This window comes from Mustelus asterias, chromosome 3, assembly GCF_964213995.1.
Source record: "Mustelus asterias chromosome 3, sMusAst1.hap1.1, whole genome shotgun sequence".
Taxonomy (NCBI): Eukaryota; Metazoa; Chordata; class Chondrichthyes; order Carcharhiniformes; family Triakidae; genus Mustelus; species Mustelus asterias.
Window position 1 is genome coordinate 154,277,419 of NC_135803.1, and position 16,017 is coordinate 154,293,435.

The 16,017-nt window shown below is 43.5% G+C and overlaps 1 protein-coding gene across 5 annotated transcripts in view; it reads right to left on the reverse strand.

Moving 5' to 3' along the window:
• The window catches only part of LOC144491738 (MICOS complex subunit mic25-like), a 438,118-nt gene that overhangs the window by 402,597 nt on the left and 19,504 nt on the right, over nucleotides 1-16,017 (reverse strand). For all 5 annotated transcript variants that reach the window (XR_013497493.1, XM_078209977.1, XM_078209976.1 and 2 more), the window contains exon 4: nucleotides 12,662-12,791. Coding sequence is in view for 4 of the 5 variants with exons in the window: in XM_078209977.1 (XP_078066103.1) it covers nucleotides 12,662-12,791 (130 nt within the window). In the remaining variant the exon portion in view is untranslated. The remainder of the gene's footprint in view (nucleotides 1-12,661; nucleotides 12,792-16,017) is intronic.

A 16,017-nucleotide genomic window follows, 5' to 3' on the forward strand; every position in this document is an offset into this window, starting at 1 on the left:
ACCAGTGCTCCATGGTGAAATGAGCAGAGTGGGAAGCTGAGTGCTGAAACCAACAAGCAAAACGACACGGTACAGCTCTCACAAGTCTGGAGCTGCCTACCCCAAATCAGCAAGCACGGGATGGGGATGTCATTATAACTTATCTGGCTGGGAGAAGGGGCACAAATCAGAAAGCTTTATCCTGAATATTCCTTCAATTCTACCCAAACTAAATTATTGTATTTGCTTGAAGAATCATATCTGTATTCCGAGGTCCAGTCCTGATTATTAACAATACATGATGTGGAGATGCCGGCGTTGGACTGGGGTAAACACAGTAACAAGTCTAACAACATCAGGTTAAAGTCCAACAGGTTTATTTGGTAGCAAAAGCCACTAGCTTTCGGAGTGCTGCTCCTTCGTCAGGTAAGTGGGAGTTCTGTTCACAAACAGGGCATATAAAGACACAAACTCAATTTACAAAATAATGAGTCTTTACAGGTAGCCAAGTCTTAAAGGTACAGACAATGTGAGTGGAGAGAGCGTTAAGCACTGGTTAAAGAGGTGTGAATTGTCTCCAGACAGGACAGTTAGTGAGATTTTGCAAGCCCAGGCAAGTTGTGGGGGTTACAGATAGTGTGACATGAACCCAAGATCCCGGTTGAGGCCGTCCTCATGTGTGCGGAACTTGGCTATCAGTCTCTGCTCAGCGACTCTGCGCTGTCGTGTGTCGTGAAGGCCGTCTTGGAGAACGCTTACCCGAAGATCAGAGGCTGAATGCCCGAGACCGCTGAAGTGTTCCTCAACAGGAAGAGAACACTTTTGCCTGGTGATTGTTGAGCGATGTTCATTCATCCGTTGTCGTAGCGTCTGCATAGTTTCCCCAATGTACCATGCCTCAGGACATCCTTTCCTGCAGCGTATCAGGTAGACGGTGTTGGCCGAGTTGCAAGAGTATGTACCGTGTACCTGATGGATGGTGTTCTCACGTGAGATGACGGCATCTGTGTCGATGATCTGGCACGTCTTGCAGAGGTTGCTGTGGCAGGGTTGTGTGGTGTCATGGTCACTGTTCTCCTGAGGGCTGGGTAGTTTGCTGTGGACAACCTGGTGTTGTGAGACTTCTTGCTGTGTTTTCCGTATATGTAGCCTAGCTACCTGTTGCTCATTTCATAGAATCATAGAATCCTACAGTGCAGAAGGAGGCCATTCAGCCCATTGGGTTTGCACCAACCACAATCCCACCCAGGCCCTATCCCCATAACACTGGCTAGTTCCCCTGTCACTAAGGGGCAATTTAGCATGGCCAATCCACTTAACCCGCACATCTTTGGAGTGTGGGAGGAAACCAGAGCACCCGGAGGAAACTCATGCAGAGAGAATGAGCAAACTCCACACAGACAATGACCAAGGCTGGAATCAAACCCCGGGTCCCTTGCGCTGTGAGGCAGCAGTGCTAACCACTGTGCCACCCGTGTGTCAAATTTGCTTGATATCAATATACGGTAGGGAAAAAAAGACACCTTTAAGTGAAAACAAATGATCTGGTTATCTCATTGTTGTTTGTGGGAGTTTGCAAATTGGCTTCCATGTTTCCTACATTACAGCAACAATTACATTTCAAAGGTACTTCATTGCCTGTAAAGCGCTTTGAGATGCCCTGAGGTCTTGGACGACAGTATATAAATGCAGGCCTTTACTTGTTCTCTTCATTCACCACCTTAAATAACTCCCATCTCTATTGCAGTCTCGTGACCACCATCATTCCATTACCATACTGCAAGAACAGAATCGAGATGTATTTTGCTGGAAGTTTTTCACAGTTCAAATGGGTACATCATGTTATGAGAATTTCACACGTACAAAATCATTTTTGAAATTCCAATCAGAAGACTGACCTTGAATCGTTCATTGAATCTCACAGCACAGAAGGAGGCTATTGAGCTTTGGAGAATGTGACATGCACAATGTACATTTAAAAAGAAAACTTGCATTTACATAGCTCCTCATCATGTTCTTTAGCATTAAAAGGTGATTCGCACAATTGATCAATTTTCTGTAGTGTGGCGATTGCCATTATGCAAGGAAACAGAACAGCCAATTGCAACGCTACATCCCACACACAACGGGATGAATAAGCAGTTAGAGCAATTTTTTGATTGTATGAGTTGAGGGAGGGATGCAGATCAGGAGAACTGCCTGTCCTTTTATTTGTGCCAAGGGATCATTCAGATCCATCTGAAGGACCAGAACAGGCAGCCAGGAACTCAATTCAACAACTCATCCAATCGATGGAGTCTCAGAAAATGCAGCACTCATTCACTGTGAAATGTCTGTCTAGACTAAGCAGTGCTGTACTCAAATCTACTCAGAAATGAGAGTGCAACCCATTAACCCAAGCTGCCGCATGTATAAAGTTTAACACTGATTGTTGGCCGAGTAGTTATCAGTATTGCTTTGCTATGACTCCTAACCTCTTCCCATTCTTTCATTTCATGCCATATTCCATCCCATTATGGGAAGGAGGAACAACACTTCAAAATCACTAAGTGGATGATGATATTAGCATAGCTCTTTTTAAACTAACTTAGGTCCATCATGCACAGCACTACCCAAGTTGAAAAAAGAGAGAAGACTAGACGCATTGGGAAGCAGTGATCGGCTAACGACCCGAGGACATTGCAACGTTCTTGTGGTACTGATATAGTTATGAGCAGTGACACACCACAGTTTTTCTTGTCCCTCCGTCTGTCAAACATTGCACTAATTGGCTGCAGCTTCTGGATTTAGAAATTTCTGGTACCGAACCCCACCCCTGTTCACAGAAGCAAAACGCCAACTGGATTAATTTGATGAAAGGCACCCGATAAAGGGGCTGCCTGTCCAATTAGTGATGGTGAGCAGGTTGAGGCGGCAAAAGGGAGAGTCGGTATGTTAGGCTGCAAGGCCAAGCAGCAGGCTTCATTGTGTGAATACTGAGGGAGCTGCTGGTGTGCACTGGACACGATAGAAGCTTTGACAAAATGTTAGATTTAAAAGGCTGGAGGCAATGGCTGCCACCGCTTCACGGACAGCACAGTTCCTCACAGCAGCCTTGAAGAGATTGGGAGGAAATTTGCAAAGCCTGTCCCAGATTTGCTGAGTTGCATCTTAAGTCAGTAATTTCTTTTGTCATGGTGATCCAAGCTCCCCCTCTGCTGGTGTCTCTCATTCCCAAATAAGCTGCAGACACAGCAGGAGGGCTCGTGTGATGCTGGTAAAATCTCAATTACACTGAAACGTTTCTGCTAATTGATTGATAAACCATAATTGGCTTCTCATTGCCGCAGGCAGGTTATACGAACATACATACATATGAATTAGGAGAACGGGTAGGCCATTAGCACTGCTGCCTCACAATGCCAGGGACCCGGGTTCAATTCCTGGCTTGGGTCATTGCCTGTCTGGAGTCTGCACCTTCTCCCCGTGTCTGCGTGGGTTTCCTCCGGGTGCTTTGGTTTCCTCCCACAGTCCAAAGATGTGTGGGTTACGTGGATTGGCCATGCTAAATTGCCCGTTGGTGTCAGGGGGACTAGCTAGGGTAAATACATGGGGTTATAGGGATAGGGCCTGGGTGGGATTGTGGTTGGTACAGACTCCATGGGCCGAATGGCCTCCTTCTGCACTGTAGGGATTCTATGATTCGGTCCCTCAAGCCTGCTCCAGAATTTAACAAGATCATAGTTGATCTGATTGTGGCCTCGGCTCACTCGCCTGCCTACCCCAATATCCTTTGATTCCTTTGTTAGTCATGAAACTATCTACCCCTGCCTTAAAAATATTCAATGACCCTGCATCCAATGCTCTCTAGGGAAGAGAGTTCTACAGGCCTACAACCCTCAAAAAAAAACTTTCCATCTGAAATGGGAGGTCCCTTATTTTTAAACTATGTCCCCTGGTTCTGGTCTTTATTTCAGCATTCACTTTGTCAGGCCCACTCAGGATCTTAAATGTTTCAGTTAAGATCACCCCTCATTCTTTAAAACTCCAACTGATACAGGCCCAACGAGTCCAATCCTTTTTGATGAAATAACCCCCTCATCCCAATCAAGTGAACCTTCTCTGCACAGCTTCCAATACAATAATGCCCTTTCTTAAATAAAGACCAAAATCTACACAGTACTCCAGAACTGGTCTCGCCAAAGCCCGATACAACTGCAGCAAAATATCCCAAAATGCATCTAAATTCCACCCCCCTTTGCAATAAATGACTTCATTCCATTTGCCTTCCTAATCACTTGCTGTACCTGCATGCTAACTTTTTGTGATTCATGTACCAGAATTTTTTTTAAATTTTAGTCCTTTCTCAGAGTTTCAAAGCCAATGCGCAGAGTGGACAGGGCAAACCTTTAATCCATCTCCTCGTTTGCCCCAAAAACCAATTTCAAATTGAATCCAATTTATGGTCCTCACAAAAGGGACATACTAGATCCAAGCTAACAAGAACAGATATTACACATGATCCCACGCTTGATCCGCACGCAATCTCTCTCCATTGAAATAATATGCTGCTTTTCTATTTTCGCTAAAGTGGACAAGTTCACATTTTCCCACATTATACTCAATCTGCCAAATTTTTGCCCACTCACTGAACCTATCTATATCTCCTTGCAGACATTTTAGGTGAAAGTTTCCTGTCCCACCATCACGGGTAGGCAGGGAGCGGACCATGCCAAGGTCAGTTGACCTTGGGTGGGATTTTCCAGTTTTGGGGCGAGCATGGCCAGAAAATCCCCCCCTTTATGTCCTCTTCACAATTTACTTTCCTACCTTTGTGCCATCTGCAAATTTAGAGACCAGGCATTTGGTCCCTTCAGCCAAATCATATAGATTGTAAATAGTTCAGGCCTCAGCACTGGTCCCTGTGGCACTCCAATTGTTACATCTCGTCAATGCAAAAATGAGCCATTTTATCTTCACTATCTGTTTTCTGTTAGCTAACCAATCCTCTCTACATGCTGATATGTTACCCCCTATACCATGAGCTCTTGCTTTGCACAGTAACTTTGATATGGCACCTTGTCAAAAGCCTTTTGGAAATCTAAATACACCACCTTCACAAGTTTCCCTTTATTCATGTTGCTAATTACTTCCTCAAATGATTCCAATAAATTAGTTAAACATGATCTCCCTTTCGCAAAACCATGTCTGTTTGATTACATTGAGATTTTCTAAGTGCCAACTTCAACCACCTTAAAATAGATTCCAGAATTTTTAGGTGCCCAGATCACCAACAACCTGTCCTGGTCCCCCCATGCCGACACTATAATTAAGAAAGCCCATCAACGCCTCTTTTTTCTCAGAAGACTAAGGAAATTTGGCATGTCAGCTACGACTCTCACCAACTTTTACAGATGCACCACAGAAAGTATTCTTTCCGGTTGTATCACAGCTTGGTATGGCTCCTGCTCTGCCCAAAGCCGCAAGGAACTACAAAAGGTCGTGAATGTAGCCCAATCCATCACGCAAACCAGCCTCCCATCCATTGACTCTGTCTACACTTCCCACTGCCTCGGAAAAGCAGCCAGCATAATTAAGGACTCCAGGCATTCTCTCTTCCACCTTCTTCCTTCAGGAAAACGATACAAAGGTCAGAGGTCACGTACCAATCAACTCAAGAACAGCTTCTTCCCTGCTGCTGTCAGACTTTTGAATGGACTTACCTTGCATTAAGTTGATCTTTCTCTACACCCTAGCTATGACTGTAACACTACATTCTGCACTCTCTCCTTTCCTTCTCTATGAACGGCATGCTTTGTCTGTATAGCGCGCAAGAAACAATACTTTTCACTGTATGTTAGTACAAGTGACAATAATAAATCAAATCAAGAATTTTCCCTATGACAGATGTTAAGCTAACTGGCCTGTAGTTTCCGGTTATCTACCTCCCCACTTTGTTGAATAGAGAAGTTGCATTTGCTATTTTCAAATCTGATGGGACCTTCCCAGAATTTAGGGAATTTTGGAAAATTGAAACCAATGCATCTACTATCTTGCCACTTTTTTTTAAGACCCTCGGATGAAGTCCATCAGGACCTAGGGACTTGTCAGCTTTTAGTTCTACTATTTTGTTCAGTACCCTTTCCCTGGTGATTGTAATCGTTTTAAATTCCTCTATCCCATTCCTCTCTTGATTCAAAATTTTTCATTGGATGTTATTTGTATCCTCTACAATGAAATATGCAAAATATTCAATTCATCCGCCATTTCCTTATCTTCCATTCTTAATACCCCAGACTCTGTAGAGGACAACACTCATTTTACTTATTTTTTCCCTTTTAAATACCTTTAGAAACTCTTACCAGCTGTTTATATATTTCTAGCTACCTTTCCCTTATTCTCTAATTTCTCCCTCATTATTCTTTTAGTCATTCTTTGCTGTTATTTTTATTCTGTCCAATCTTCTAACCTGCCACTAATCTTCGTGAAATTGTAAACTTTTCCTTTCAGTTGGATACTATCTTTAACTTCTTTAGTTGGCCATGGCTGTTGTGTCCTTCCTCTAGAGACTTTCCTTCTCACTGAAATGTATCTTTGCTGAGTGTAAAGAAATATCTCCTTAAATGTCCACCACTGTACCTCAACTGACCTATCCCCTAACCTAATTTCCCAGTTCACTTTAGCCAACTGTCTTTATACCTTCATAATTTGCCTTTTCTCTCCCTCAAATTGAATGTGAAATTCAACATATTATGATCATTGGTACCTAGGGGCTCCTTTACTACGAGGCAATTAATCCTGTTGCCTTGCAAATGACCAGATTTACTCTCTGGTTGGCTATATAGTGGGCAGCATGATAGCACAGTGGTTTGCACTGCTGCCTCACAGCTCCAGGGACCAGGATTCAATTCCGGCCCCGGGTCACTGTCTGTGCGAAGCTTGCACGTTCTCCCCATGTCTGCGTGGGTTTCCTCCGGGTGCTCCAGTTTCCTCCCACTCTCCAAAGATGTGCGAGTTAGGTTGATTGGCCTTGCTAAATTGCCCTTAGTGTCAGGGGGACTAGCTAGGGTAAATACAAGGGGTTATGGAGATGGGTCTGGGTGGGATTGTGGTCGGTGCAGACTCGATGGGCTTTGGCCATTTGAGGCACTGTCGGATTCTATGATTCTAAGAATGTGCTGCTCGAAGAAATCGTCCCAAAAGCACTCTATGAACTCATCTTCCAGTCTACTCTCGCTGATTTGATTCATCCAATCTATATGTAGATTAAAATCATGCAAAATTATCATCATGCCTCATCACAAGCCTCCATTACTTCTTCCTGTCACTCTTATGACAAGTGTCAAGTAGAAAATACAGGTGAGAACCAAGAGGAATACAGAAGGATCAGAGGGAAGGTGAAAAAGAACATTTGAGAAGGGATTATGCAAAAAGATAGGCAGCGAACATAAAGGGGAATTCCAAAGTCTATTATAGGCAAACAAATGGAGTTTAATGCGGAAAAATGTGAGGTGATTCACTTTGGAAGGAGTAACAGGAATACAGAGTACTGGGCTAATGGTAAGATACTTGGTAGCGTGGATGAACAGAGGGATCTGGGTGTCCATGTGCATAGATCCCTGAAAGTTGGCACCCAGGTTGATAGGGTTGTTAAGAAGGCGTATGGTGTGTTAGCTTTTATTGGTAGAGGGATTGAGTTTCGGAGCCAGGAGGTCATGCTGCAACTGTACAAAACTCTGGTGCGGCCGCATTTGGAGTATTGCGTACAGTTCTGGTCGCCGTATTATAGGAAAGATGTGGAAGTGTTGGAAAGGGTCCAGAGGAGATTTACCAGGATGTTGCCTGGTATGGTGGGAAAATCGTATGAGGAAAGGCTGAGGGGCTTGAGGTTGTTTTCGTTAGAGAGAAGAAGGTTAAGAGGTGACTTAATAGAGGCATACAAGATGATCAGAGGATTAGATAGGGTGGATAGTGAGAGCCTTTTTCCTCGGATGGTGTTGGCTAGCACGAGGGGACATAGCTTTAAATTGAGGGGTGAGAGATATAGGACAGATGTTAGAGGTAGGTTCTTTGCTCAGAGAGTAGTAAGGGCGTGGAATGCCCTGCCTGCAGCAGTGGACTCGTCAACGTTGAGAGCGTTCAAGTGATTATTGGATAAACATATGGATGATATTGGAATAGTGTAGATTAGAGGGGCTTTAGATTGGTACCACTGGTCGGCGCAACATCGAGGGCCGAAGGGCCTGTACTGCGCTGTAATGTTCTAAATAGTAAAAAGGTGGTAAATGAAGAAGTAGGGCTGATTAGGCACATAAAAGAGAATTTATACATGGAGGCAGGAGCATGGCTGAGGTATTAAATGAATACTTTGCATCTGTCATTACCAATGAGGTAGCTGCTACCCAGGACATGACAGGCGAGGAGATTCTGAAATGTATCCAAGGATACTGAAGGAAGTGAGAATGAAAATTGCGAGGGCATTACGGGGATAAGGCCTGGGTAAGATGCTCTTTCAGAGAGTCAGTGCAGACTTGATGGGCCGGTTGGCCTTCTTCTGCACTGTAGAGATTCCTAAAGAAAACAATACAGCTCCCACTTTCCCCAGTTCTATGTCAGTGCCCCATGAATCAAAACCTATTTCTCCCACACCAATCTTTAAGCTGCACTTTTAACTCTCTAATCTGATAAATTCAAAATCATGAGGGGCTGCTCAGAGTACAGGGAGAAACTGATTCCCCCCTCGTAAAAGGGATCAAGAACAAGAGAACACAGATTTAAAGTGATTTGCAAAAGAAGCAAATGTGATACAAGTAAAAACTTTTTTCACACAATGCGTGGTTCAGATCTGGAATGTCAGCCTGGAAGTGTGGTGGAGGCAGCTTCAACTGAGGCTTTCAAGAGGTCATGAGATGATTACTTGAATAGAAACAATGTGCAGCAGTACGGGGGGGGGGGGGGGGGGAAGGCAGGGGAACGGAGAGCCGATGCAGCCACAATGGGCCAAATAGCCTCCTTCCCTACCTTAACAATTCTGTGATTTACTCTCCACCAATTTTCTCATGGCTACTGTTAGGGGACCTAGTCTACTCCCACCAGTGTCTCCTTCCCCTTGTTATTTCGTGCCTTCACCCAGATGGATTTACATCTCCCAATCCAAGACCATTTCTTGCTATTATACTTATTCCATCTCGTACTAACAAAGCTACTCCAACCACCTTTTCCTTTCTGTCTGTCCTTATGAAGTCACAAACCCCTGAAAATTTAATTCCCAGTTTTGATCTTGTAACCAAGTCTCTGTAAAGGCTATAAGATCAGATCCATTAACCTCAATTTGTGCCATTGAACCATTTATTTTGCTCCAAATACTATGTGCGTTTAAGTAAAGAGCCATTCATTTTGCTTTTTACCATTTTCTCCCTATTTGTTGCTTTTTGTTATGTTTGTACAGTCTCTTCCTGTCACACTCATTACCTAAATAGCTTCTGTGCAATGCTGCCAGATCCTTTTGTTTTGTAAGCCTACATATCCCCTCTCCAGAACCACCCCCTCATGCCCCCTCCTCCCACCCTCCTATGTAGTTTAAAGCCTTTTCTACTCCCCGAGTTATGCAGTTTGCAAGAACATGAATCCTCGCATGGTTCAGATGTAGGCCGTCCCAATGGTACAGCCTCGCTTTCCCCAGTAGTGATGCCACTGTCCCACAAACCCAAACCCGCTTCTCCCACACCAGTCGTTGAGCCTCATATTCGTCTCGCTAATTTTATGTACCCAATGCCAATTTGCGACATGGCTCAGGTAATAATCCAGAGATTATAACCTTGGAGACCCTGTTGTTTAAATTGGTGCCTAGCTCCTCAAATTCTATATGCAGAACATCTTTCCTCATTCTACCCATATCGCTGGTACCAAAATGGACCACAACAACGGGATCCTTCCCCTCCCACTGCAAGTTCCTCTCCAGCCTGGAGCAGATGTCCTGAACCCTGGCAGCGGATAATGGCAACACAGTGCACAATGATTTGGAGCACTGAAACACAGCGGGTCAGAAACAGTATAACACGATTGCATCCCTAGATGAATCACATGTTTGAAATGCAAAAAAAGTGCATTCACTCAGCATACACACACAAACCTACATGTGCATGCAAGGTGCATGAGTGAGCAGGCATGGATAGTGCAAGATTTATTTTAACTTTTAGCAACGTGCAGATCAGCAGGTCTCTGCAATCAAATCCTTTGATTTGAACTTAAGTGCTGTGGCTCCATGATTTCGATTTCAACAAGGTTGAGTTACAAGGGAATAGCACAATCAAAAAAACATTTTGTGCCCAGTGCTGTGTGTACAGAAATTCACAAACAAAGACATTTTGCTTTGCAACATGAATATAATCCCAAAGGCAACAGTACTGAATTTCCATATGTCAGTACAGATGAACATTCAAGTTTTGTTTCCTTTCTCATTGAACTAAATTACAGCAACCAGGAACCATGTGGGTGTGTAACACAAGAGACAGTGCTATAAGCATTGGAATAAATGGGCGAGAGATCCATTGATAAGGATCGGCCACATTGTTGTGGCTTGGTAAGATGTAGGAGCAAGTAGCAGGCCATTTGGCCCATCGAGTCTTCTCTGCCTAAAATACAAAATGCTGTCACGAATTAAGCATGGACTATTTGTTGAAATCCAAAGTAGGCTGTTATTAACTCCGGCATCAGTGTCAAGAGAATCCAAAAACAATAGTTTTCAAACTGTCTAGAAACCAAAATATTTGCACCTCCCATGGCAAAGGGAAGACGATGGTCTAGTGATATTATCACTAGACTATTAATCCAGAAACTCAGATCATGTTCTGGGAACCCGGGCTCCCATCCCACCACGGAAGATGATGGAATTGGAATTCAATTTTTTAAAAATCTGGAATTAAGAATTTACTGATGACCATGAAACTATTGTCAATTGTCAGAGAAACCCATCTGGTTCACTAATGCCCTTCAGGGAAGGAAATCTGCCGTCTCTACCTGATATGTCCTACATATGACTCCGGAGCCACAGCAATGTGGTTGACTCTCAATTGCCCTCTGAACAAGGGCAACTAGGGATGGGCAATAAATGCTGGCCAGCCAGCAACACCCATGTCCTACAAATGAATAAAAGAAAACCACAAATCCTACAGCCTTGCTTTAACCCGGATGTTTTTTTTAAATGAAGGTCATACTTTCTCCAACATACAGACACTGATTCTTATTGAGGGACAGCTTCTGCAGTCTGCATAGTCAAACAGCCATTCTTATTACACAAGCCCATACTAAGTGCAGGCAGAATATTCAACTACATAAGGCATTACTGCAAGCCCAGTCTCTTTTTTCCATACACAGATTCTCCAACAAACACTAATCAAGGCAATGATCCGAATAATTTATCCCCCACCTCCAGGCTGGGGGTAACTAAGCCAATCCCTGTACCCTAACTGTTGTCCTTGCAGATTAAACTAACTCAGTCCAGACGGGGGAATCTAACTCAGTCGCATCATTTTCAAAACAACATGCGCAAGCCAGAAATACCTCAGGTCTGAGCCCTGATGAAGAATAATCCAGACGCAAAACGTTAGCTCTAGTCTCTCTCCACAGACGCTGTCAGACCTGCTGAGATTTTCCAGCATTTCCTGTTTTTGTTTATGATTCCAGCATCTGCAGTAATTTGCTATTATTTTAGCTTATACCTTAGCTGCAGTGACACACCTGCCATCAACAACATTTCACCAACAGTCCCTTGGCAGTGGAGCACTTGAGTACTGCAGAAAAAAGAGACATGCTGTCGAAGCTTTATGTCTCACACTCATCAGGACAGAATTCGAGAATACAAAATTTCAAAGGAAACAACAATTTACACAGCGTGAGAGAAAAAGCTATGATTGGTTGGCAAATGGAATCTGATTGAGGTGTTGCCATGGTGAATACCCCTGGGCTACATTGTCACGCAATCACAGAACCATACAGGGCAGGAGAGGCCCTTTGGCCTATCGAGTCTGCACCGACATGCGAGAACCACCTAACCTATCTACCATTTACCAGCACTCGGCACATCATAATATTCAACACTATGGGCCAAGTGCTCATTCAAGTACTTTTTAAAAGGACACGAGGCAACCCATTTCCACCACTCTCCCAGGCAGCGCATTCCAGACCGTCGTCACCCTCTGAGTAAAAAAGGCTTTTGTCACATCCCCCCCTAAACCTCCTACCCCTCACCTTGAGCTTGTATCGCCTCGTGACTGACCTTTCAACTAAGGGGAACAGCTGCTCCTTATCCACTCTGTCCATGCCCCTCATAATCTTGTACACCTCGATCAAGTCACCCCTCAGTCTTCTATACTCCAAAAAAAAAACCCAAGTCCTTTGAAATTTGGTACTCTTGCAATTCTGTCCTGATGAGTGCAAGCTTTGACAGCATTTCTGCTTTTACTGCAACTTTATCAACAACCTGTCAACAGAGGAATGCAGAGCAGAACAGCTTCCCAAATTGTGCAGCCAGTGGTAAAGCACCTGATAAATGCTTCCACAACTCTTGCCGAAGAGCCATAGCTGAGCAGCAATGTACTGCCTCTGGAGCTGTTAAAGTGAAGACTAGCAGTAAACTAAAATTGTAAAGGCATTGCTGATACTATTAACCCCCATCGATGCATTTTCCCCATCTTTGACTTACGAGCTCCTTGATCTCTTGCTGCTCCTCAGGTGAGATGACGTGTTCTTTGAGGTCAGCTACGGCTACCATTTGTTCTTGCTGAGCAAGCTTAGACAGCTCTTCTTGCACCATTGCCTTCTCTTTTTCATACCTGCAGCAAGACAGAATGTTCAAAGTTATGAACTAATTTACCCTCTGACTTTCTTTGTTCCCAATCCTGACTTCCACCCGGTTCCTAAAGACAAAAATATCGTTTGTCATCGTGTATTTTTCTCAAGCCAGAACAACCAGTGGAGCGTGGAGCAGTCGGCAAGCGGCATTCAACATGGACAAGCCAACAGTAGCAGATCCATCTTTTCTTTTATACCTCGCTCCCATATGGAGTTCCACCTGATGGAATTGATTAAACAACCAATGAGTGACATTCCCAATGGTTCAGCTCTTAATTGCATTGCACAATGTCACCCAGGCCAGAAGGGTCCCAGGTTCAATATCCAGTCAGGCTGTTTGAAGTCAGCGCATCCAGTCAAATAAACTCCTGACACTTAGAGCCTAAGCACACATAAAGGATGGTGCCAAATTCAGAAATATACCAAATGTAACCAGTGGTAATGGAACCATAACCTAAAGCACTGACAAAATGCGGAGAAAGGAAATCAATAATTTGCACTGCTAGCTGTTTTTTCCTTAGTTCACGTGAATACATGAAAATTTTGCACGTCCATTATATTTTGGTTGATATTAGAGTGAGAGATTTGAGGGCAATTCCTGGGCAAGCAACATGCCTACGTGGACAATGCAAAGAACAGCACGGTCACTCTAAACAAGATTCAAGTCATTTGGGATAAAGTGACTCACACTCATACAAAGAGTGGCACGGCCTGTGCCAAGTTCAGCACCATCCTGTCTGCAAAGGCTACTGGACGCAGGATTTATGTGATACTGCAGCCAGCCAGGATTTAAAATACAGCTGTAAAAGGGTCTGAAAAAAACATACTATCAACAAAAGTAAGTGAAACGTTCTTTATTTTATGCAGGTGGGGAAGAGGGGCAGGAGAGGAAAGAACTAGCAGAATGTATTGAAAGAAGCGGCCTCCTTCATTTTGCCAAACACATTAACTTTAGGGTACATGCAACACAGCTAAAGTTTATTTATTAGTCACAAGTAAGGCTTACATTAACACTGCACTGAAGTTACTGTGAAAATCCCCTAGTCCGCCACACTCTGGCGCCTGTTGGGGTACATTGAGGGAGAATTCAGCACAGGGCCAATGCACCCTAACCAGCACATCTTTCAGACTGTGGGAGGAAACCGGAGAACCCAGAGGAAACCTATGCAGACACGAGGAGAACGTGCAGACTCCGCACAGACAGTGACCCAAGCCGGGAATTGAACCCTGGCCCCTGGCGCTGTGAGGCAGCAGTGCTAACCACTGTGCCGCTCTCCTAGTTCAATCAAGTCCTATAAAGTAAATGAGGGAGAATGGAGACAGTGAACAATGTCTTTGTTTTATTCTTTCACGGGATGTAGATGTTGCTGGCCATCTCTTTCTCCAGCTTTAACGTTTATTGCTCATCCCTAATTGCCCTTAAAGTGAGCTTGCTTCTTGAACTACTGCAGTCCGTGTGGTGTAGGTACATGATGTAGGGGGGCTAAATTAGGCAAATAAAACACATAATCATGGGTTTAAGAACACTAACACAATACTGATTCAAGAATGAATGATCTCAGACTGTAGAGAGCGCTGACCATAAGACCGTAAGACATAGGAGCAGAATTAGGCCATTTGGCCCATCAAGTCTGCTCCGCCATTCAATCATGGCTGATATTTTTCTCATCCCCATTCTCCCGCCTTTTCCCCATAACCCCTGATCCCCTCATTAATCAAGGACCTATCTACCTCTGTCTTAAAGGCACTCAATGACCTGGCCTCCACAGCCTTCTGCGGCAAAGAGTTCCACAGTCTATTGTTATTGGCTGGAGTTAGTGACAATGATGATTATTGGCTAATTGTAGTAATGTTTACTGGATTAAGCCTACCAGAAAGGTGGGAAATATGATTTTGAAAATGTATAATTGCCCTCACGGAGGCATTGTTTCTCAGAGTGATATTGGGCTGCCCACATTCTATACCTTGAGTACTGGGCTACTTTATATCATTCTCCCATTCAATTGTTTGGTTAATAAAAGTCGCATCTTAAAATCTGTGCACTGAATTTCATGAGTCTCTGTATTTAGCTAAAGTTTAGCAATACACAGTCTCAATAGAAAACCCCTGTCAACAATACATCTACAGCGCTGTTTGGGAGGGAGAAAGAACAAAGAGTGAAGAACATAAAAACACATGACCACATGTGCCTATACACAAAATTAAGCCAATGAAAATATTCTTAATCTTGAAAACTGCCAAACAACTGCCCGAGCAGGAAAAAGATCTGGGGTTGTCGTTCATTAATTGGGTTCCATCACAAGTGCCACAAGAATGTTGCAAAAGTGAATAGGGTGTTAGGAGGTATATCCTTCTATGGACAAAGCTTTGGTCCATGCACACTTAGAATATTGTGTTCACTTCTGCTCCTCTCACAAAGTGAGGAATACAGTGGCCCCAATAAGATTTCGAGGAAGGCAACTTAATTGACCAAAGGCCCTTAATTACTGACCTAAGCTGAAAATACAGATTTCTTACTTTGGAAAAGCATGGATTGTGCAGTGCAATGATTGAGTTCTTTGCATTAATGAAGAGGTTAGATTTTGTCTGGGTGGATGGATGAGTTCAGCTTGGTGAGCAGTGACCTTCAACTTTAAAGAGAGAAGTTTTCTTGAGCAGAGCTCCACAATTACAGCAGAATACATTTCATGCATTACATGGTATAATATTCCCATTGCTATAAGGCAGTATGTCACCCAATTTACTGTTAACAATGCCAGGTTTGCATCCTAAGCAGTTAGAAATATAAGAGGTCGAAATGCACAGAGTGAAATAAGTCAGCATGTGAAAGAGGGGAGGGCAAATTGAGGTTTAGGGTAAGGTCCCCCATCAGAACCCCAGTTCTGATACTCGTGTTTTTCTCTCCACCTAAAACATGAATCTCTCTTTCATATGCTAACAAACCTGCTGTGTATTTCCAGCCTTTTGTGTTTTCATTTTCAGATGTCCTGGCTCACATATTCCCTCTGTTTCTGGAGGTTAGAAAATAATAGAATGTGCATTAGAAGAGCAGAATTTGATTTCCTTGGAGGGGATAAAATGCTTGGAACCTATTTCTCTGGCAAAGCCTCTGTTCATTGCACATTATTATAACAAGGAGACTTGGAAATTAAATTGCTATGAGGTATGTATTAAGGAATAACAAACACATTAAAACAAAAGCACGCA